The 25,722-nt window shown below is 40.2% G+C and overlaps 1 protein-coding gene across 1 annotated transcript; it reads right to left on the reverse strand.

The window, feature by feature from the left end:
• Window positions 1-779: 779 nt before the first annotated feature.
• LOC115152129 (ETS homologous factor) lies at window positions 780-16,018 on the reverse strand. Its single transcript, XM_029696668.1, has 8 exons — window positions 15,643-16,018; window positions 6,871-6,976; window positions 6,418-6,675; window positions 6,015-6,071; window positions 3,437-3,478; window positions 2,522-2,566; window positions 2,172-2,367; window positions 780-2,063 (listed from the first exon to the last, which is right to left on the reverse strand). The coding sequence occupies exons 2-8, from the start codon at window positions 6,965-6,967 to the stop codon at window positions 1,964-1,966; spliced, it is 795 nt and encodes a 264-aa protein (XP_029552528.1). The 5' UTR covers window positions 6,968-6,976; window positions 15,643-16,018; the 3' UTR covers window positions 780-1,963.
• Between the last annotated feature and the right edge of the window lie 9,704 nt (window positions 16,019-25,722).

Genomic DNA, 25,722 nt, shown 5'->3' on the forward strand with positions numbered 1-25,722 from the left:
CTCCCCTGGCACATGCGGGGCGCTGGTACTGCGTTTACCGGCCTGAAAATGCCAGGCCTCACCACTGCACCTACCCCAAAGCACGGGACCTGTCCGGTGTGTTTTCTTCCAAAAAGGGTACGGGGAGCTGGCCTGGGTCTCCCATCTCGCCCTGCCAAACAGCCCTTGTGCCCCCCCAAAAAAATTTATTGGGGCTGCCTCTCGGGCTCTACCTGCCTCCCAGGCAGGTTGTCGCAGTGCACCCGCAATTGCTCCCATGTCCAGTCAATCCTCTCCTCCAGTATTTCCAGCGACCAGGAATCCATCACCTCCCGAGCGCACTGCTTCCAACTTTTCTCCTTCACTTGCCTCTGTCCTCTTCTCCGCTTCTCGGTCCTTTGGTGGTGGGTAGTTCTGTCACAGAAGTTGTCATGGAGAGAAGACCAAGGCGCAGCGGGTATGTGGATACTCATGGTTTTAATTTCACAAAAAGTAAAGTATTCACTAACAAAACAATAAAGATGACAACAGCAACAGTTTTACAGGCTATATGAACGCAGTGCAAAAACAACTACCCACAACCCCAAAGAAAAACACACACCACTATATAGAACTCCCAATCAAAGGCAACTCAACACACCTGCCTTCAATTTGGAGTCTAATCACCAACACAAATCCCTTAACATACAAAAAACCTGCCACATCCTGACCCAAAACTGATACCATACCTCCCTCTGCTGGTCAGGACGTGACACCAATGGTATTCACTAAGTTGGATGGTTTATATTTAGGATGATATTTTACAGCTTTCTCATTCATTTTATTTTTAAATAATTGTATTTAATTATTTCATATATTTTCCATGTGATAAGGCCAGAAAACAGGACAGAGATAATTACAGACACCAGTGATTTTATGAAATACTCCAAAAAGACCAATAGATATGGTATCTTATGGTAGATTACATCATTTAAAGATATCAAAATTCTGGTAGTTTACTGGTAAACTTAGAAAGTTTCCAGTAAAATACCCTCCCTTTGCAACCCTAGATAGGACACAGAAATTAATTTGCAAACACATGTATTTTTTGTTGTGGCACAACGTCAGTGAAATTCAGTACCTAGAGTCTTCGGTTCTCTATCCATGGAATTACTCCACTGCGCAACCAGGATGGAGCTAGCATGCCATGTTCATTTCAGTCTATTCAAACAGACCCCATTTGAAAGGAAACAAGCATTAATAAAGATCAGGTGTGACCAATAAGTGGGCGAGGCCAACACACCTGAACACACTTAACAAGATAGAGGATAAAGAAAGTTTTGTTGGTGCTAAGAATGAAATGTTTTTAAATAACATTCTTAGAAAGTTACTAATGTTCTTGTAGTTTTTATGAACCATTTTCTTAACACTCTGAGAACATGAAACCTGCAGAAAACATTATGCTGAAGTACTGAAATTCCCACAGAAGACTGTTGTTTCTTAACATTCTCTGAACTATTTTAGAACATTCCCAATGTCAAACTAGTTGGAGAACATTCCTAGAACATTAACAAAATTGACATTAAATCCAACCATGTTTGAACTTTTCGGAAACATTCAGTTAAAGTAATGAAATACCACATTTAAGTTCCTTAAATGTGCCGAGAATGTTCCACAGTCAAGCAACTATCCTGCACCATTCCCAGAAAGTTGTATGCAAATAACCATATGACAACCCCGCTGTCACCAAGCTCTCAGAAACATTTGGTTCTCAGAACATTATGTGCTAGCTGGGTAAGCAATTAAATGTAGTCTTTCTTAACCAAATGTAAACCAAATATCATACAAAGCTCCAACAAATGTCAAGAGTTGCAGCAAGGCATTCTGCTCCTCTTTGTAAAACAACAACATAGTAAAACATCACAGTGACACATTAAAATAAAAAACAAACAAAGACAGGCAAAAATAAAGCACAAAATAGTGTAGAGGTGTCCTACAGACTCTTTTACTTTTCTGACAACCTCCATCCTTGTGCATTTTTTCCAAACTTGTAGACCAGCCTTCGGCCATCCACGTGTTCCAGGATTTCCCGTTTGTAGTAATATCTGGAAAGGTATGGACAGGGAGGTTAATGGAACAGCCAAAATGACTGCCTTCTTAAGATGCAAACCAGGAAATAAACATCAAAACTCCCTAATCCCTTCAATCTTTACCTCATAGCTCGGCTGAGCTTCTCGTAGGTCATGGTGCTGTTGTTCTTCTTCTTGCCCCACAGCTGAGCAACATCCTCTGACTTGAGGAAACGGAACACGCCATCTGTCCGGTCCTCCCACTTGAGCAGGCCTGCGTTCCGCTCTGGGTTCAGCAGAATGTCCCTAATGAACTCCCACAGGTGGGTCCCCTGGGGGTCTGAGGAGAAACACATGGGTGGTGGACATTAGAACAATCTACTGCACATCAGTTATAGCATAGGCAAAACGTTCAGCATGTAGCCATCATCCGATTGAGCATTTACATTAAAAGATAAGGAACGATAGTATTGAAGATGATAAATACTACTCACTGTGTTTTTTGATCTGGTGAGGGTGAATGTGAGATCCCTTTGTGTCTGAAAGTAAATTAATAGACACATGGTCATTAAGCAGATGCTTACAACAAATTAAAATGAAGACATTCAATATATTTGGTACATGTGACAATCAAACCCACTAGTGGGTCTAGCATAATAGTAGTCCAACCAACTAATCACACAGAGCTTTAACTCATACGTTTTAACCCTTGTACCGCTATGACTTACGCATTCCATATTAATTCTATGGAACCCAATACTGTACAATTGCATGGGTGTCACGTCCGTCGGATGAAGTAGACCAAGGTGCAGCGTGGTGAGCATACATTTTCCTCTTTATTGAATGTCGCCAGCAAAACCAATAAACAAAACGACCGTGAAGCTTACAGGGCAAAGTGCCACAAACAAAGTTAACTACCCACAAGGACAGGTGGGAAAAAGGTCTGCCTAAGTATGGTTCCCAATCAGAGACAACGATAGACAGCTGTCCCTGATTGAGAACCATACCCTGCCAAAACAAAGAAATACAAAACATAGAAAATAGAACATAGAATGGCCACTCCAACTCACGCCCTGACCAAACCAAAATAGAGACATAAAAAGGAACTCTAAGGTCAGGGCGTGACAATGGGTGCGGGAAACATTTACAGGATTAGCTTGTTCAGTTGTATTGTCATACATTGTTTGCTCAGTGGCATTGTTCAGTGAAGGAGTAAACTCAGCTGGCCCATTCCCAAAATTATCACTTATTGAACGTTCATGGACTTTACTCAATAGCCTTGAATTGTCACTTTGCTCAATGATGTCTTATGTTTCAAATTCACATTGGTCCAGCAATAATATAATATATAATATAGTTAAAATGTTGCATTTTTAAGTCTCTCCTATGCATTCCAATGTGGTACCTACCTGCAGGATATATGCTAGGTTCTGGGAATGGACAAGGGAGATCTATGAGGAGAGGAGAGCACATAAAGCTTACATTTACTTAATAAGAGGCATAAAGTAACATCTCAAGAGTTTATTGAAATCACAGACTAGATTTAACTTACTTAATTTTTTAACTAGTGTCAAACATGTTGAGACAAGCACAGATAGGCCTACGTCATGACTGGATGGGCTTGTAAGAGATGACTTGAAGTATATTACTCATGTGTCCCAATGTTTCTCTAGAGCAGGGATCATCAACTAGATTCATCTGCGGGGACAATTTTTTTATAAATATACAGTACCAGTCAAAAGTTTGGACACGCCTACTGATTCCAGGTTTTTTATTTTCTTTTTACTATTTTCAACATTGTAGAATAATAGTGAAGACATCAGAACTATGAAATAACACATTTGGAATCATGTAGTAACCAAAAAAGTGCTAAACAAATCACAATATATTTTCTATTTGAAATTCTTCAAAGTAGCCACGCTATGCTTTGATGACAGCTTTGCACACTCTTGGCATTATTTAACCAGCTTCATGAGGTAGTCACCTGGAATGCATTTCAATTAACCGGTGTGCCTTGTTAAAAGTTATTTTGTGGAATTTCTTTCATTCTTTCCTGCGTTTGAGCCAATCAGTTGTGTTGTGACAAGGTAGGGGTGGTATACAGAAGATAGCCCTATTTGGTAAAAGACCAAGTAAATATTATGGCAAGAACAGCTGAAATAAGCAAAGAGAAATGACAGTCCATTATTACTTTAAGGCATGAAGGTCAGTCAACGTGGAAAATGTCAAGAACTTTGAATGTTTCTTCAAGTGCAGTTGCAAAAACCATCAAGCGCTATGATGAAACTGGCTCTCATGAGGACCGCCACAGGAAAGGAAGACCCAGAGTTACCTCTGTTGCAGAGGATAAGTTCATTAGAATTACCAACCTCAGAAATTGCATCCGAAATAAATGCTTCACAGAGTTCAAGTAACAGACACATCTCAAAATCGACTGTGTGAATCAGAAGAAGCAAAGAAACCACTACAAAGAACACCAATAATAAGAAGAGACTTGCTTGGGCCAAGAAACACAAGCAATGGACATTAGACCGGTGGAAATATGTCTTTAGTCCTGATGAGTCCAAATTTGAGCTTTTTGGTTCCAACCGCAATGTCTTTGCGAGACAGAGAGTAGGTGAACGGATGATCTCTGCGTGTGTAGTTCCCACCATGGTGCATGGATGAGGAGGAAGTGTGATAGTGTGGGGGTGCTTATCTGGTGACACTGTCAGTGATTTATTTACAATTCAAGGCACACTTAACCAGCATTGCTACCACATTATAGTCCCACTAAGCTGTCATCAAGGCAAAGCGTGTCTACCTTGAATAATCTAAAATCTAAAAAATATTATATACTTTTTTTTACTATATGATTCCATATGTGTTATTTCATAGTTTTGATGTCTTCACTACGATGTAGAACATATATAGAAAAACCCTTGAATGAGTATGTATGTCCAAACTTTTGAATAGTACTGTATATTTTTAGACTGCAAATTGACCGCAGAAGCCTAAACAGATATAATATTTGTCTAAAACATAATGATTTCAAACAAATTGTTTCATTTTTCTTTTACTTTTTACCCCCTTTTTCTCCCCAATTTTCATGATATCCAGTTGGTAGTTACAGTCTTTTCCCATCGTTGCAACTCCCATACGGACATCATTACAAACCTTGATTACATTTGGGAATATTGTCCTGCGTATGGTGCCGTCTTTTGGACAGGATGTTAACACGGGTGTCCTGACACTGTCGTCATTTAAAATCCCATGGCGGTTATTGTAAAAGTAGAGGTGTTCACCCCGGTGTTATGGCTAAATTCCCAAACTGGCCACATTCCATCATGGCCACCTAATCATCCTCCTCATTCGCAATTGGCATATATCACTCCTCACCTCTCCACATGATAACTGATGTGTGGTGAGAGTTCTAGTACAAAATGGTCGCCGTGCATAACTGAAGTGGGTGTTACACATTGATGGAGGATGAGGTGAGTTGAGTTTCCCCCTATTACTGTTTGCAAAGCGCTTTGAGTACCTCATTTGGTAGAAAAGTGCTTTATAAATCCAATCAATTATTATTCATTATTATTATTTGTATACGATCACATATGTCTCTCTATTATGCGTGTGAATGCTTGGAAAAATATTTCCAAATTAAAATCACTTGGAACTGCTTTCCTGTTGTTTTTAGTCTTTAAATTCCAACAATGGAAATTCCAAAAAACATTATTATTATTTTTGTTGTTGTTGTTGCTTGGGGCCAAATAAAACCACCTACGGGCCAAATCCAGGCACAAGGCCCGCCAGTTGGGGAACCCTGATCTAGAGTCTCTCTGTTCTATAGACTCCCCGTTCTCTACGAGGGTCTGAAGCATTGTATATATTCTATAACTTTATAAATTACAATTTTATAAGCATGCAACAGTGCGTTTTGAATAAAGGACATGTGAAAAACAATGTACTAAATCCTCTCTGGGTTTGTATGCTTTTGACAGCTCTTACCATCTAGCTCTGATTTGATAATGTTCAGTGGGTTAAACTCCACACCAGGATACTGTCCTGTGTAGGGATGACATGGAGAAACAAGAGGTCATTGTTATTACACTGACAGTAACAACACCCTTCTTTATTTTGTGTTGCATGTAATCAAACTTGATGCTGAAATCTTAAATCCTTGATCCTTCCACCGTACACTGGTTCAACTGTCTGTTCTTGTTTGTTTGTGGTTTTCTAACCGACTCAAATAGTGTTGAAATGAAATACTACATACAAACATCTGAAGACCAAATGTATCACTAACAGTATGTTTTTACAATACATGGACAGACCTGGCCTCCATTCTGATAAACATAAGACACCAACAATAACAGAGGACGTTACAGCTTTGTCCAATGTGTCAACGTACCGCTCCATTTGAGCTCATTGAGGCTTTGGTAGAGGATAGGCCCCATGGTGCCCGTGGCGCGTGTGAAGTCCTGGTAGGTCATGCTGCACAGTTGACGGCCGTCCACATCAAAGTTCTGGAAGTGGATGCTGGCAGCGTCAATCTGGTGCATGTCCACCATCTGCTGTAGCCATTGCCACACCAGGTACTTTGACCAATACTGAGGCTTGTAGTCCTGGGACCACAGGCGACTGGTGTAACCGGGCATCACTGTGGAAACTGGGGATAGGGTTGAAGATAGAGGTTAGGTGCATTTTGCAATAGCTGTGAGTAGCATATCAAATTTTCAGTCTTCGAGTGTGCTGGGGGTGTTGTGAAAAAATATTAACTCTGGCTAGCCCAGGTACTTGTAAATAATTAAACCAGCAGAGCAATTTACTAAAAGAGCCATTGAGTAACCAAACAAGTCCTCACTGTCTGGGCAGGGGTAGGAGCTCCATGTTGTGGGCAGCTGGCTCTCAATGCTGGCAGTGGAAGGGATGCTCATGATACAGGTGGTATGACGGACCATGGTCCAGAGCTGGGGGAGAAAGACACGTACAGTCCGTATGGAGTAAAACCCCAAACAAGGTGATTGGTAGGCTGCCACGTAATCACACACAGTGCACATAGACAGTGTTATTCCCCATAGTGAGTTGAGATGTTTGCAAATGAGATATGTCTAAATTACAACATTAACAGTTGTGAAAGTGCAGAAGGAGTTAGTATAGAGAGAGTGTGGGTGTCTGTTTTGCATAAATACACAGTGCATTCGGAAAGTATTCAGACCCCTTCAATTATTCTACAATTTATTATAAAATTGATTAAATCGTTTCCCCCCTCATCAATCTACACACAATACCCCATAATGACAAAGTAAAAACAGGTTTTTAGAATTTTCTGCAAATTAAAAAAAATAATAATAATGAAATATCACATTTACATAAGTATTCAGACCCTTTACTTAGTACTTAGTTGAATCACCTTTGGCATTTATTACAGCCCCCAGTTATTACAGTTATTACAGTCTTCTTGGATATGATGCTATAAGCTTGGCACACCTGTATTTGGGTAGTTTCTCCCATTCTTCTCTGCAGATCCTCTCAAGCTCTGTCAGGTTGGATGGGGAGCGTGGCAGCACATCTATTTTCAGGTCTCTCCAGAGATGTTCAATCGTATTCAAGTCTGGGCTCTGGCTGGGCCACTCAAGGGCATTCAGAGACTTCTCCCGAAGCCACTCCTGCATTGTCTTGGCTGTGTGCTGAGAGTTGTTGTCCTGTTGGAAACTGAACCTTTGCCCCAGTCTGAGGTCCTGAGCGCTCTGGAGAAAGTTTTCCTTAAGGATCTCTCTGTACTTTGCTCTGTTCCCTCTTTCCCTTGATCCTGACTAGTCTCCCAGTCCCTGCTGTTGAAAAACATCCCCACAGCATGATGCTACCACAACCACGCTTCACAGTAGTTGCTTGGCATTCAGGCCAAAGAATTCAATCTTGGTTTCATCAGACCAGAGAATATTGTTTCTCATGGTCTGAGAGTCTTTAGGTGCCTTTTGGCAAACTCTAAGCGGGCTGTCATGTGCCTTTTACTGAGGAGTGGCTTCCGTCTAGCCACTCTACCATAAAGGCCTGATTGGTGGAGTGCTGCAGAGATGGTTGTCCTTCTGGAAGGTTTCCCATCTCCACAGACGAACTCTGAAGCTCTGTCAGAATGACCATTGGGTTCTTGGTCACCTCCCTGACTAAGGCCCTTCTCCCCTGATTGCTCAGTTAGGAAGATTCTTGTTGGTTCCAAACCTCTTCCATTTAAGAATAATATAGGCCACTGTGTTCTTGGAGACCTTCAATGCTACAGACATTGTTTGGTACCCTTCCCCAGATCTGTGCCTCAACACAATCCTGTCTCTGAGCTCCACGGACAATTCCTTCAACCTCATGGCTTGGTTTTTGCTCTGACATGCACTGTCAACTGTGGGACCTTATATAGACAGGTATGTGCCTTTCCAAATCATGCCCAATCAATTGAATTTATCACAGGTTGACTCCAATCAAGGATGATAAATGGAAACAGGATGCACCTGAGCTCAATTTTGAGTCTCATAGCAAAGGGTCTGAATACTTTTGTAAATAAGGTATTTCTGTTTTTTTATTATTTATTTTAATACATTTGTAAAAAAAAATCTGTTTTTCGCTTCATCATTATATGGTATTGTGTGTAGATTAATGAGGGATTTTTTTCAAAATCCATTTTAGAATAGGGGTGTAACGTGACAAAATGTGGAAAAGTCAAGGGGTCTGAATACTTTCTGATTGCACTGTATGCCTATTTGTTCTTCTGATGCTAGAATGAAATGGGTTAGTTATATTTAATGATGTGATACTCCCGGAGTTTGGAAGGCGGCCCATGTACTTTCCCTTCACAAAGGTGGCGGCCTATTTCTAAACTTTCTTGCCAAGCTAAAATATTAGAATCCTTGATTCATTCTCAGCTAAGATCTTTGTTATCTTTGAAATGTATTCTAAATGCACACTACATGACGAAAAGTATGTGGACACCTGCTCGTCGAACATCTCATTCCAAAACCATTTGCATTAATTTGGAGTTGGTGCCCAATTTACTACTATAACAGACTCCACTCTTCTGGGAATGCTTTCCACTAGAATTTGGAACATTGCTGCAGGGACTTGCTTCCAATCAGACACAAGAGCATTAGCAAGGTCTGGCAATGATGTTGGGCGATTAGGCCTGGCAAGGAGTCAGCATTCTAATTCATCCCAAAGGTGTCCGATGGGGTTGAGGTCAGGGCTCTGTGTAGGCCAATTAAGTTCTTCCACACCGATCTCGACAAACCATTTCTGTATGGACCTCGCTTTGTGCACGGAGCATTGTCATGCTGAAACAGGTAAGGGCCTTCCTCAAACTGTTGCCAGAAAGTTGGAAGCACAGATTTGTGTAGAATGTCATTGTATGACGTAGCATTAAGATTTCCCTTCACTTGAACTAAGGGGCCTAGTTGGAACCATGAAAAATAGCTCCAGACCGTTATTCGTCCTCCACCAAACTTTACAGTTGGCACTATGCATTGGGGTAGGTAGCGTTCTCCTGGCTTCCGCCAAACCCAGATTCGTCCTTCAGACTTCCAGATGGTGAAGCGTGATTCATCACTCTAGAGAACACATTTCCACTGCTCCAGATTCCAATGGCGGCAAGCTTTACACCACTTCAGCCGACTCTTGGCATTGCGCATGGTGATCGTAGGCTTGTGTACAGCTGCTCGGCCATGGAAACCCATTTCATGAAACTCCCGATGAACAGTTATTGTGCTGACGTTGTTTCCAGAGGCATTTTGGAACTCACTAGTGAGTATTGGAACTGAGGACAGACTACTTTTACGCACTACGTGCTTCCGCACTCGGCGATCCCATTCTGTGAGCTTGATGCTCTTTAGTAAGGCCATTCTACTGCAAATGTTTGAGCATGGAGATTGCATGGTTGCGTGCTCGATTTCATATACCTGTCAGCAACGGTATGTCTGAAATAGTCCAATCCACTAATTTGAAGGGGTGTCCACATACTTTTCTATATACAGTATAGCGTTCATCATTCAGGTTTTTGATCAGGTCATAGCACTATCTCTGCTTCATCCCTAGGTATAAATGATGTGGTTACCTGCATGGATAAAAATCAACATTGTTCTGCCGTCTTCATTGACCTGTCAAAGGCTTTCGATACTGTTGATCACTCATTGCTAATTCAGAGGCTTTCCTCAATTGGCCTAGACCAGGTTGCATGTAACTGGTTTAAAAATTGCTTGACAAATAGAACTCAATGTATATCTACTGATGGTGTTAAATCAGGTTTCCTTACAGAAGGTGTCCCGCAGTGGTCGATTCTGGGTCCTATGCTTTTTACTGTTAACATTAACTATCGACTATCATAAACAAATGTGACCTACACTTGTATGCCGATGATACTGTTGAGTATGCTATTGCCCCCACTGTTGAACAGGCTCTATCTATACTACAGTCTTCCTTCATTGTATTATAGAAAAACTTTACTGACCAGAAATTTGTACTGAATAAAGGTCAAACTAAATATATGTTGTTCTCTAGAGCGCATAAAATTAAGTCTGATGATTTATGCATGTGCACTTTGGATGGTGTCTATATTGATCATGTCCGTGCTTACACATATCTGGGCATCTGGATTGATGAAAAGCTGTCTTTTAAAAAGCATATTGATGAGTTAAGAAGTTGAGAATAAAAATGGGCTTCTTCTATAGAAATAGGTCTTGCCTCTAGCTAAATAGTAGAAAGCAGATTTCTCAGTCGATGTTCCTATCGGTCCTACACTATGGTGACATCATCTATATGAACGCAGCTGCCACTTCATTAAAGCCATTAGATGCAGTTTATCATAGCACACTGCACATTATACGGGAGACAATTTTAGTACTCATCACTGCATTCTCTACCAGAAAGTTGGTTGGCCCCCTTTGACTTTAATGACACGGTCTAAAGAATTGATAAAGAAGTGACATTGTAAAAGTAAATGCAACATAAATAACATCAGTGAATACTAATTTGAATATTTATAGAAAGACAGTAGTGCTACAGTACGGTATGTGGACCATGGTATACTCTTCTCCATATCACTCCCTTGACTGCCCGTGAAGTGTTGGCCGTAGTGGGTCAACAACATGGTTACGTTCATTGAACTGTTGTTGAGAAAACCGTTCACCACAACCATATTTGCATTCAATATGTAAATATATACTGTGTGCTGAGGCGTATTTATGTCTATAATAAAGCCCTTTTGTGGGGAAAAAGTCATTCTGATTGGCTGGGCCTGGCTCCCCATTGCACACATGTCCAGTCATGTGAAATCCATAAATTAGGGCCAAATGAATCTATGTCCTTATATGAACTGTAGCTCAATAAAATCTTTGAAATTGTTGCATGTTGCATTCATTGTTTTGTTCAGTATACATTATAAAAGTTGGAGGTCGGCACTGAGGCCTGTGACGAGTATATAAGAGGAAGGTGGAGTGGCTGCACCACAGTACTTGCAACGACTTTGTCACATATTTTAGTGTTTGTCGAGTCCAGGGGTTTCCAAACTTTTCTGTTTTGTGACCAAGCAATTGAGGTTTCTTTTGAGTCGCAAACCACCATAAGATTTGAGCAGTGAAAAAACATACAATAACCAAAGAAAAAGCAAAACATTTATTAATAATAAATTATACTGTCTTCCTCAATCCAAAACCAGTTTCCCAAGAACTTGAGTCAAGATCCCTGAGTATAATTTTCACAAGAGGTATATGGCCTTTGACAGATCAGGCCAAGTGTTGGGTTCAGATCTAGATCCTATTGACATCTTGCCAAATGTACGCTTTGGTTACCATCAGTGCAGTCTACTGTCTGTTTGCCTGCTGTCTAGTCTGAGCAGCCTGAAGACTGTACATGGAAGTAGACTGCTGGCATTGTATTCCTGACTGTTTAGTTAGCATGTCCCTATCATCAGGTAGTAGTTTCTATTTTCTATAGTCTCCTAGACAGTTGAAGGTTAACGATACATGGTGTGAACTATTCAGGGATGAGTCATAAAGTTCCATGTTAGCTAGACAAAGCGCTTTGGAAATTGACCTCTGATCAATATTCACTAACTGTGCATATCACCAAACAAACAAACAAAGTTTCATAACATAATTATGTTAAACCATGAGGAAAGGCTTACAGATGAAGGAAGTAAACAGACAATAGTACGATCACTGATCAATGTCACTTCAGGTAAGCAACAAGCAAGTGCAGGCAGGTCACTCTTTCCTGGCTCTGAAGTGTCTGAGGACAGATACACTCTGTGGAGTTTTATATCAACTGATGCAAGTTACAACCAATGCTAGGTGATTACTGTAGAGTAGGTTGTAATCAGGTACAGTCATTCAACCTAAAACAAAACAGCAGTATTTGAATGTACCCAATTGTCATACTTGAGTGAAAGAAAAGATACCTTAATAGAAAATGACTCAAGTAAAAGTGAGTCACCTAGTTAAATACTACTTGAGTAAAAGTCTACAATTATTTTGTTTAAATATACTTTAGTATAAAAGTACATGTAATTGCAAAAAATACTTAACTATCAAAAGTAAAAGTAAAAATAATTGCTTATGTTAAGCAAACCAGACGGCATGTGTTTTTGAAATATTTTTTTTACGGATAGCCAGTGGCACACTCCAACACTCAGACATATTTTACAAACGTAGCATTTGTTTTTAGTGAGTCCACCAGATCAGAGACAGTAGAGATGACCATTGATGTTATCTTGATAAGTGTGTGAATTGGACCATTTTCCTGTTCTGCCAACCTTTCAAAATCTAATGAGTACCTTTTGGTGTCAGGGAAAATGTATGGAGTAAAAAGTAAATTATTTTCTTTAGGAATGCAGTGAAGTAAAAGTTGTAAAAAATATATAAATAGTAAAGTAAAGTACAGATACCCCCCAAAAACTACTTAAGTAGTACTTTAAAGTATTTTTACTTAAGTACTTTACACCACTGCAAAATAGTAGTTTGACTTTCATGCATATAATCAGTAACAGATCAGTGCTCATCTGGAGCTGAGGTTTGCATCCCTATGAGCTCATGTATAAGTAACAGCCAATGTCAAACATGACATTGAGACCTACAGACAGTGCTGAAACAGATTCAAATAGCATTGCTTCATAACATTTTCCAAGAGTGTGCTGGAATAGAACCAATAGAACTTTATGGATAATCATTTGAAAACATGAATAATATATGTTGCACATTTTAGAAGGTTGTTTTGACATTGAGGTTAAGAAAAAACATTTTTCATATTTATGTGGTATAAAAAGAGCTGACCAGCATTTTTTTGTACTTCTCTTTCAAAGGGGCAGTTTATATCTCAAAGCAAAACAGAGCCCATGACAGTACCAGTCAAAAGTGTGGACACACCTACTCATTCAAGGGTTTTTCTTTATTTTTACTATTTTCAACATTGTAGAATAATACCGAAGACATCAACACTATGAAATAACACATTTGGAATCAAGTAGTAACCAAAAAAGGGTTAAACAAATCAAAATATATTTTAAATTTGAGATTCTTCAAAGTAGCCACCCTTTGCCTTGATGACAACTTTGCACACTGTTGGTATTCTCTCAACCAGCTTCATGAGGTAGTCACCTTGAATGCATTTCAATTAACATGTGGTTCTTGTTAAAACTTAATTTGTGGAATTTCTTTCCTTCTTAATGCATTTGAACTAATCAGTTGTGTTGTGACAAGGTAGGGGTTGTATACAGAAGATAGCCCTATTTGGTAAAAGACCAAGTAAATATTATGGCACGAACAGCTGAAATAAGCAAAGAGAAATGACAGTCCATTATTACTTTAAGGCATGAAGGTCAGTCAATGCGGAAAATTTCAAGAACTTTTAAAGTTTCTTCAAGTGCAGTTGCAAAAACCATCAAGCGCTATGATGAAACTGGCTCTCATGAGGACCGCCACAGGAAAGGAAGACCCAGAGTTACCTCTGTTGCAGAGGATAAGTTCATTTGTCACAGCTGTCTGAATGATCGGACCAAAATGCAGCGTGTTCGTAGTTCCACATATTTTATTTAACGTGAAACTGAAATGCAATACACTAATACTTGAAACACAAAAACAACAAACCGTGACGCAGAGAGAAACACACTACTCAAAATATAATCATCCACAAAAACAGGTGGGACAAACATCAACTTAAATATGACTTCCAATTAGAGGTAACGAGGATCAGCTGCCTCCAATTGGAGATCAACCCAAACAACACCTACATAGAAATACAAAACTAGAAACTGAACATAGAAATACAAAAACAGACAAACACCCCCTGTCACGTCCTGACCTACTCTACCATAGAAAATAACAACTTACTATGGTCAGGACGTGACATCATTAGAGTTACCAACCTCAGAAATTGCATCCCAAATAAATGCTTCACAGAGTTCAAGTAACAGACACATCTCAAAATCGACTGTGTTAATCAGAAGAAGCAAAGAAACCACTAATAAAGGACACCAATAATAAGAAGAGACTTGCTTGGGCCAAGAAACACGACAAATGGACATTAGACCGGTGGAAATATGTCCTTAGGTCTGATGAGTCCAAATTTGAGATTTTGGTTCCAACCGCAATGTCTTTGCGAGACAGAGAGTAGGTGAACGGATGATCTCTGCGTGTGTAGTTCCCACCATGATGCATGGATGAGGAGGAGGTGTGATAGTGTGGGGGTGCTTATCTGGTGACACTGTCAGTGATTTATTTACAATTCAAGTAAAGTACAATTCTGGTAAAAGACCAAGTCCATGTTATGGCAAGAACAGCTCGAAAAAGCAAAGAGAAACGACAGTCCATCATAACTTTTTTAATTTTAAGACATGAAGGTCAGTCAATTCTGAAAATGTCAAGAACTTTAAAAGTTTCTTCAAGGTCAAATTGCTGCAAAGAAACCACTACTAAAGGACATCAATAATAAGAAGAAACTTGATTGAGCCAAGAAACACAAGCAATGGTCATTAGACAGGTGGAAATCTGTCCTTTGGTCTGATTAGTCCAAATTTGAGATGAATTGAAGAATCTCCAATAGAAAATATATTTTGATTTGTTTAACAGTTTTTTTGGTTACTACATGATTCCATGTGTGTTATTTACTATTAATCTGCAATGTAGAAAATAGTCAAAATAAAGTAAATGAGTAGGTTTGTCCAAACTTTTGACTGGTACTGTTAATTTGCCCATGAACACGTTTACCTTGTAAACCAACGCATAGGCCTTTCTCTTCAGGAATTCAAAAGCAAGCCGCACAATTATTTCAAATCAGTCATCTTCTTTAACACCGTATGAACAGCTCTTTAAAAGATTTATGTCATGCTTGAAGAAGTTGAAGAAGCATTGCAGGCAATTAAAGCTTGATACAGTTAGACACATGAATCCAAACAAGCACAATCTAGTTTGAAAGACACTTAAAGTAATGCCTACATTGCTTTGTTACAGTTAAAATACCTACTGTCTGCTTAATGAAAACACCCATTCATTTCTATGCCCAGCCATTTCACATTAGATTGATTTCACTACATTCAGTCATTATAACAGCTACTAACAACAGGAGCAAATCTGGTTGCCTAACAATGCTTAGCATGTTTTCCTACCAGAGCTGTGGAATGGGGTCCGACCAGGCCTGTGTTCAATGGGTGTGTTGTCTCTCTCGCTCTCTCTCTCTCGCTCTTCTCTCAGATGACTTTAGGTGTGTAGCTACAGTAGCTGTGCTTCTGTACACAGGCGAGTGTAGTGTTTTTGTCAGTGCTAGCAGTTGTGCTCTTCCGACTCCAAAAACAAACAAAAGAAGTGCTTGCCCACACACACCAAGGTGCTGCTCCAACAGTGGGTATTTTATGCTGTCAGCTTCCTTGTCCTATCCTTATCTCTCTCCAATTGGCTACCAGTGTAATAAGTTCATGCTAGTTAGTAATTTGGATTCGGGTGACGGAGTGAATAGCAACACACACCTGTCATAGCTTTTACTTTCACTCTGTTTTTTCTCTCTCTCTCTCTCTCTCTCTCTCTCTCTACTCTCTCTCTCTCACACACTCACACTCACCCTCACACACACACTCACACACACACACGTGTAAAGCTAACCTTGTGGGGACACACAATTCAGTTCCATTCAAAATTTAAAAAAATCTAACCATAACCTAACCCTAGCTCCTAAACCTAATTCTAACACTAATCCTAACCTTAACCCTAGACCCCGTAGAAATAACATTTTACCTTGTGGGTGTTCACTTAAAATTACACAACAACTAGGTTCCAGTTTAACAACATTTACTAGACCATATTTCCACAGTACATGGTTGCCATTGCACTCAGGTCAGGTCCATCAACAGAGAAATTACCACGCAGGTGTACTAATAACAGAGTGATAGCACCGTAATAACATAAATATAGGGATACTTAAAACATGAACTTAACAATGGGGACTAACAAAATATCCCCAGTTGGTCAAAGAGATGGGTCACACACACACACACACACACACACACACACACACACACACACACACACACACACACACACACACACACACACACACACACACACACACACACACACACACACACACACACACACACACACACAGGGGCCATACTTGCAAGCATTTAAAGTTAAACATTTAAAGTTAAACAGCCAATTAAAGTTGTCGATTTACTTGCATGTGACAGAAAGCTAAATTGTAGCTGGTCCGTCAGATAACATGGCACACGTTAGCCCTTTTCTAACCTCACCAGGTGGCAGTGATTACATCCTGGCACAACTTCTGCAGCCAATTAAAATCGTAGATGTAGTTGGACATGTTCCAACACTGGTCAAATTGCTCTCTGTATAAAGTGCCTAGTTCATGTAATTGTCACAGATTATGGCAAGGGTTCGAATCTCACATGAGCCCCCCCCCTTTGACATTTAGATTTATATGTATCCTATTAGGTTAGTGTGTTGAAAAGGGATGTAGCCTACAGCCAACAGCTTAAAAATGAAAAAGGACTTACATTTCAGCCTTGCACACAAACACACTGCTATTGCCTAATAATCATATTGCATAGGCTATGTTACATGGACGTGTCCAACTAAATATTTTATATGCGTTTTTATAATCATCTGCTTTGTCACATTTGTGTTATTTCACTAGAGGTGTGCAGTAGAAATAGTCTGCACTCTCGTTATCATCCTACAGATGGCAGTATTGCAGCTTGAATCGACGGTCTTAATGTAGTAAGACATTTCGCTGTCATTAATATATTCTTATGTAGGTTACACTTACAATGTTTTATAGTTTATGCAATATTATAATAACCCACTTTGTCACATGCGTTTTGAATCGAGAATTAAAGACTGACATTGAACAGTTTGTTCCTCATCAAAAAAGCTTGATGAGAGGTGGGCTCGTATCCATGTTTATAAAGCAGTATCAATTACAATGCAACGGCTTTAGCAGTGTGTTGTACCCAGAGGTGATGAGGATTGTTATAGCCTACATGACTGCTATTTGACAAATCCATATGCTCTACGTTTCTTTTTTTTTCTTCTTTTTTTACAATATGAGATAAACTTTCTTGTAAGGACCTCATTTATCTTTTTTTCCCATAGAAACTCATTGATGTGTGTGAAACAGATTTAAAAAACAACGATTTTGCCATATGCAAAAACTTGAAAATGTTGTCTAATGTTAATAGGTTGTAGCCTAGTCAAGGATTCATCAATGCAATATTGGCAAACAACATTTTGTTACAGACCAACTGAACAAATAAACCTTGAGTTTGTAGATTTAAAAAATGCCATTGGTTGGTGGATTGAAAATCAAAGATGTGCCAGGATGTAATCCCTGCCACCAGTTAAGGTTAGCATAGGGCTAACTTGTTCTATGTTATCTGATGGGATCAGCTACAATTTATTGTTTGGTGAAATGCAAGTAAATCAACTATTTTCATTGACTGATATGCATATGATTGCATGAGAACCTGTATAACTTTAAATGGGTGCTTATGTTTGCAAGTATGGCCCCAGAATGTCTCCAGGTAGTATGATGTTCACAATGACTCAACGCTGATGATTTTTATATTGTCAGAACCTTTGGCAAAATAAATCTTACTGTAACCTAACTGCAAGAACAATGGCCAACATGTTCCTTTTGTAATATAGATGTTTTTTTTTATTGTCCTTCCCCATAATTGTATTTCATTCTACTAATTGTCATCTAGAGAATCGTGTTTCCATATGAATACTTCAACATGATGGCACTGAATCAGTGTAAGCATAGCCTTTGTTACAGTAACATAATTTCCATTGTCTGATGTTCCCTCTGATGAAGAAAGTAAAAGGGTAAACACCCATCTGTGTGTTTAGGATGCTAACCATGTCTCATCTTAGCGGGAGAGCACTCTGGATGGAGAGGGATGGAAGATGCTTTGATCAGTCCAGGTGTGTCCAGTTCAGTGTTGTGGATACTCTGTTATCCTGACAGAACCAGCCCCTTGAAGGTGACACATTGCTGTGCTCAGAGCCTCTGCCTATTTGTTTACACTTCAACATAGTTGCCTCTTCTGTCTGACACACAGACACCAGCTGAGTGACACATGAGCATAGTGAGATGAGAGTTCAATATCATCTGATGCTGGCTGGTTGCCTTTGTTAGAGCTGATGTGTGGCATGTGGAGAGCTTCTACTGCTGCTCCTACTGTTTGTTTCTCTTTGTCTTATCCATGGAAACATCAGTTGCTGATGGAATGGATAGTCTGTATTACTGTGTTATTCAGAGATACTGTCATCCTCTATTCAAATCCACCAAACTCTATTGCCCGGGCAACCTAATGATCCAACAGAACATTAAATTAATATTTTATATATCTTACTTTGATCTCTGCAAACAGTTTGAAGAACAAGCAGTAAATACAATCAGAAAAGTGTGTAAAGAGAATTGGATATGTCACATGCAGACCTTTAAGCGTGTCACCCTTTTTACTTGCAGTAGTCATCTTTTGACAATGATCAGAAGAAGTACAAATAGTCTATTTCTGCTTGCCGCCAATTAGGGTTTTGACAAATGTAACGTTGCCACTGATCTAAGTTCTAAATATAGCCCATAACACACACACAGAACTCTCTCTGGCGTTCAGCAAAGCACAGATTGGAGCACTAACAGCTTCATGATGTTGACTGAAGATTGAGAAATGTTGGAACTGTCTAATGGGCTCAAGCAAGGAGAAGTCAGAGAGGCAAGAATACGTCAAGTATATTCCAACAAAGTCTATCCAAGTCATGCATGATTCACATGTTTACCTAAACATAGCTATCATTCTCCAACACAACTATTTCCTTATGGTAAGGAAGGGGCAGAACTGTATGTTTTCTGTATTGCCCACGTGGACAGACTACCTGTAATCCTACCGGCTGAACATGAGTCCTTAGTCCTGGGTGGTGCTGGGTGGATTGCTGCTCTCTGCTGGCCTAGTAACTCTTTGCAGTTCTCTACTACATTTGACTGGGACCAGTTCCCACGGCACTGCTGCCTTAGAGGTAATGAATGAGGAAACCCAGCATTACCATAATGGTCTCTGAGATCCACCTGTTCCTGTCCCCATCCCCGTCCCTGTCTCCCCAAGCTACTCAGCCTGCTTCATAAAACCCACCACTCCTGATCCCTAGCCCAAATCCCTAGCTTCCTAATACCTGCATGACTCCCTGACTAGCCCCCAGCCTCTCCCACATCCCCTCTGCTGCCTATTTGTAAGACAGGTGCTATTTGCCTGCTGTTTTGGAGCAGTTTTTCATACTCCTTGTAAAGGGTAAAGTCCCTCCAGGGTGTAATTTGGGACCTAAATCGCGCTTGGTGCCCGTCCCACTGTATATGCCTGACCAGATTAATACGCCCATCAGTGGGGAACTGGAGTCGCATGCTATTCATTACAGCCGATGGCTTGGCCTGCTTTCCCCTCTCACACTCAACTTCTCCCTTTTTTTCCCTTGCTCTCATCTTGCTTTCACCATTTTTTGCCAAGTCGTGAGTAGAGTTGAGTATTTGGCAACTCATTTCATGCATCTTTGTTCTGCCTTTTCCAGGTGGATGGGTGTCTGTGGATGATACAGAGGTCCATTGGGGGGAAAGGGAGAGAGAGAAGAGAGACAGAGAAGGTGAGATCAAAGTATTTTATATAAACTCTATGCAGGCTGTGTGAGTTGGCCTACAAAAGCAGTGAAAAGTGGAGTGATATACTGTACATTCTACTTCTTTCACTTAATTCTTTCAGATTTTTAAATAGATACAAGAAATCCTATATGAAAGTTTAGAGTGCTACATTTCTACAGTATTTAATCATATATATCAGGCCTAAGGGGACAATAATTCACGCTAAGCCCCTCTCTGAAGCCCCTAATAACTCATTCCAGTCAGCGGTTATGGCCATCACTTTGACAGGGGACAAGATAGCTGTCATTCTGGCTAGGCAAGACAGGAGTGCAGGAGTGGGTACAGGAGCTGCCGCCGCTCCGCAACGCTCTAATGAGCACAGAACACATTAAATGGCGTACGCCTATTACAGTCGTCAAATCCCCCCATCCTCCTCTCCTCCTCTGCCCTACCTTGTTCATTAGCTGCTTATCACTCCTGTTGGTGTCATCTGTAATATTTCACATTTTGATTAGCATATGATCCATGGGGGAAAAAGACAAATCATTTTATTAGCGTCAATTACAGCTATAAATGACGATTTATCTGGCTAAATTGTAATTTTACGTGTTCTCCCTCCCAGAAAACAAGAGAGAACAATGGCCTTGTACTGTAACTGCAGTAATGAGCAGCAGTGGCGTAAGTTTAGTTTTAGAAGTGGGTGGGATATAACTTGGCGGGGGGTCTGGGGATCCTCACATTTTTTGGGGCATCTAAAGCTAATTTCCTGCATTACTTCACAATCTAATGACCCATGACCCTTCTAGCAGTCTCTATTTAGAACAACAAAAAGTAAGCAAAAATGCTGATAGTCATCAAGCTAGGTAAGCGATCATTTATAAATATGTTTAAGTGATTGATAATACTGAACTAGATCAATGATAATTAAATAATCAATATTGTGTTGCAACTTTAACCAATAGCCTAACAAATTAATAACTCTTACAAATATAGTACAAAATTACTTAACATTTGATTGTCTTTATTATGACATCCTCTATATCAAATTTCAGCCAGCCCGAGCCACCTGGACGCCCGACCCCGACCAGTCTTGTCAATTACTCAACTTTCTCCCCAACCCAATTTCCTTCCCACTTTTTTTTAATGTCTCAAGGGAAATGTTTGGAAAACAAAAGTTTAATAAAACACAGATACACCTACACATGAACATACAGAAACAGTACATCCTCCATATCATAGGCCTAATTGTACTGTAGCTCTTTTTACTTGCACACAATATAGCTGGGTCACCCCGTCCTGCCCCTAGGGGTCTACGGCCATGCAGCGCCCCAACCCTACACACCCCACTCCGCTTTAGGATCTCAGTGAAACATTCATTATTGGTTTCAGGTGTGCTAGGCCAAGGCCAGAGGGACAACCAACAGTACGGCAGACCCCCAGGGCCAGGGCTGAGCAGCCCAGCAGCTAAGGACATGGGCATGTTTTCAATACAGACTCCTTTTGTTGTACAGTCATCAATATAAGGCATCCAGACCTTATGAAAGTTGCACAGTGTGCCCTTAATCTTGTAATAAATAACATTTCTGCCATCCATTGTGAGAGGATAAACAACCTTCCAATTAATGGCAATGCATTTCTTAGCTGTATAAATGTTAGGTTACACAGTTTCATCTGATAACATGCTCCAGTATCAACATTTTCAAGCAAACAAAAACAGGAAGAAGGGAGAATCTGTAGACATGCTGAGATAAAAGAACATACTCTTTGCCAGAATTCAGCCAGTCTTCACAAGACCATAACATATTAATATATGATGTCCCCTTCTGTGTTTTAAACCTCCAGCAGAAGAATTACATTTCTGAGTGCATGATATTCAGTTTCACTGGCATATGGTAGGTTCTATGGATGGTATTAAACTGCAGAAATGTATGTCTGAGATGATATGAACATGACTGGGCATTCTAACATATCTGTATCCATTCATCATCATCAATAGCATCTCCCAAATCTTCCTCACATTTTTGTTTTACATGTTTTGTGTCACTGGGAAAAGCCTCTATCAACCCTTGATGCAGTTTGGAAATCAACTTCAGAGGTTTGTGAAACTGCCTTAAAATAATTTCAATCTTGGAAGCTTCTTGCTTTTCCAGTGTTTCCTGCACAGAGACAATAAAGTGTTGTATCTGCAAAAAAAAAACTATGTGCCGTCTCAGACTGTAACCTACCCATCAACTCAAGATGGAACTTTGTATCATTCACTAATATTGTTAATATACTGCAAAATTCACCTGAGCTCCGTAGACTGGTCTTCCCTGGCTGTCTGACACTGTAGGGACACTTGTCACCATCTGATCCTGCTAATACTGACTGTGAACCATGACAGTGAAGCCTGTAGAGCTGTACATACCGTGCCTATCAGGAATCAAGGTAAGACACAAGTGCAGACTGTGTGAAGTAACAATGTTTATTGTAACCACAGGGGCAGGCAAACGACAGGTCAAGGCAGGTAGGCTCCGGGTCAGTTCAGGCAGAGGTTGATAATCCAGAGGTGGAGCAAAGGTACAGGATGGCTGGCAGGCTCAGGGTCAGAGATAGGCAGTGGTCATGCAGGCGGGTAAAGGGTCAGGACAGGCAAAGGTCAAAACGCAGGAGGACGAGAAAAGAGAGACTAGGGAAAAACAGGAGCTGAGACGAAAACGCTGGTAGGCTTGAATAAACAAGACGAACTGGCAACAGACAGACAGAAAACACAGGTATAAATACACAGGGGAAAATGGGGAAGATGGGCGACACCTGAAGGGGGGTCGAGGCAAGCACAAGGACAGGTGAAACAGATCAGGGCGTGACAGTGCCACTGTGAAAAGTAGGGAATTAGCTAGGGAAACTGACAGATCAATACATTGCTATATTGACTAATAAAAACTCAAATTGTGCTGAAAAAAAGTCTGAATATTGGTCTTCAATATATTGGCCACTGGTTACATCGTTTGATACAGGTTTAGTGTGATTGAGAATAAAAAAATAGCATACCCACAACAGCTGACAGATAGCTAGCTAGATGCTAGTGTTGGTCAATTTCTTCAACAGATGATCAGGTCTATATAATTATCAAACATATATATTGGTAGTAGAAAGGAAACACAGACTCTTTGATTAATTATTACAAGTCTTCTTTAGTAATACAATTGTAGGCAGAAGTTGGTACAGAGTACAGCATATGATAGCTCTCCCCAGGTTCTGCAAAATGTCTAAGACATCCTGTAACTCATATAGCCTCTCCCAGTCCTCCTTGCGTGAGTTTCCCTGGCAACATTTTAATACATCTAACCTCCCCTGACAGCAGCAACCATCTTGTCAGCAATTGGGGGGCTGTAGGTAGCCTAGTGGTTAGAGTGTTGAACTAGTAACCAAAAGGTTGCAAGATCTAATCCCCGAGCTGACAAGATAAAAATCTGTCATTCTGCCCCCGAACAAGGCAGTTAACCCACTCTTCTTAGGCCATCAATAAAAATGTGTTCTTAACTAACCTGCCTAGTTAAATAAAGGTACATTTAAAAAAAAAGCTCACAGTGGGTTTGACTAAAACTTGACCTTTCATCACAAGTATAGGGTCATATTTGATGATAAAAAATGTGATCATATTACTCCAGTGTTAGCCTCCCTACACTAACTTCCTGTTAAGGCAAGGGTGATTTCAATGTTTTACTGCTAACCTACAAAGCATTACATGGGCTTGCTCCTACCTATCTTTCCGATTTGGTCCTGCCGTACATATGTACACGCAGGGGCGAAAATCTGATATCAACTTTGGAGGGGACAATTACATGAAATTTTCTCAAGAGCAATTCCTGAGGGGGACACCAAAAGTAGTGCTGTAACACATAGCCTACATTGTAATATGGTAAATGTATATTGAGGAACCAAAGAAAAAAGGTTTTTGCCGTATTCCTAACTACCGGTACCCAAAACTACACAACTAATCACAACAGCAATACCATTACCTTTAACAAATCTTAGTTCAGTCACCAGTTTAAGTTGAGAGTGGGGGTATCCATGGCATTTTCCAATTATGTTCCTATTTTGCAAGTCAAAAAAATTGAGAACCTTTCATAATGTTGCCAAACAAAGACTCAACAAACTTACCTGAGACTCCCTGTCTCTGCCAGTCTGTCCCTGCATATCTGTCCCCAACTCTGCTGTCTGTGTGCCATCTGTTGCCTGCTCTGCCTAATGACATCATTGTGAAACATTTCCATTAGAATTTCATTTCTTTCTTATGAACATTTTATCAACTAGTCTTTGAGATATTAGGCTACTAGGGTTCTTACTATGCGTTTTGGTGTATTGAAAAATACTCTGATGTCCGTCTTTTATTTTTCTGCCATTTTTCTACCTGGCTGGCTGGCTGGCTAAACACACACAGTGTGTAGGTTATTTACAGTAGGAGATGGGCTTCTATCATTCTATTTGAGTTTCGATCTAAAAGGTAGCTAGCAAATGTGAAACGGATTAAAATGACAAGAGTTGACAGCTGTATGAGTTCACCATTTACACAACATATGCTGCAACCTTTTGTAATTTTAATAGTTTGTTTCATATTGGCTGGCTTCCAACAATAGCTGAATTTGCAAAGCTAGCGAGCACCAATTCAGTTTCAGTGGTGTTTGCTATAATCTTTGCTACCCGGGTTAAATAAAGGTGAAATAAAATAAATAAATAAAAGTTCCCTTGCGACAATTTAGCTTTTGCAACGAGACCATTAAATATATTTAAGACAATGGTAGAAGAGAGTGTAGTTCTGTTCAGTTTGGACTTCAGTTTATCGCAAACCTTATCACAGGGACTTTGAAGCACTAATTTACATCATTTGCATGCTGATCTTGGAATAAATTGACGATAGCAAAGATTCCATCTTTGACGACGCCACATAAATGGAATAGGTACTAGCTAGCTTAATAGTTAATATTTGCGCGCTAGCTCTGCATATTCAGCTAGTGTGTGTGCGCGATTGACTGGATTAACGTTTACGTTCATTGAGTGCCTTTCAGACAGTAGACACGACCCCTCTGTTACCTTGCCAACTAAGGAACTGGCAGTGGATCAAACCATTGTGAGGCAAAGGGTGGGGGGGTCGCAATCTTTTGAAACTTAAAAACGTGCTATTAAGTGTCTATAATCAGCACAATTGCTTTCATTGCGTATTATTAATATTATTTAAATTACATAGTTATGTTTCAGTGATATATTGGGGGGGACAAATCATATTTTTCCCATGTCCCCCCTGTCCCCCCCGGGATTTCCGCCCCTGCCTACACGTACGCTATGGTCACAAGACACAGGCCTCCTAATTGTCCCTAGAATTTCGAAGCAAACAGCTGGAGGCAGGGCTTTCTCCTATATAGCTCCATTTTTATGGAATAGTCTGCCTACCCATGTGAGAGATGCAGACTCGGTCTCAACCTTTAAGTCTTTACTGAAGACTCATCTCTTCAGTGGGTCCTATGATTGAGTGTAGTCTGGCCCAGGAGTGTGAAGGTGAACGGAAAGG

This window comes from Salmo trutta, chromosome 17 (assembly GCF_901001165.1).
Source record: "Salmo trutta chromosome 17, fSalTru1.1, whole genome shotgun sequence".
In the NCBI taxonomy this organism is placed as follows: Eukaryota; Metazoa; Chordata; class Actinopteri; order Salmoniformes; family Salmonidae; genus Salmo; species Salmo trutta.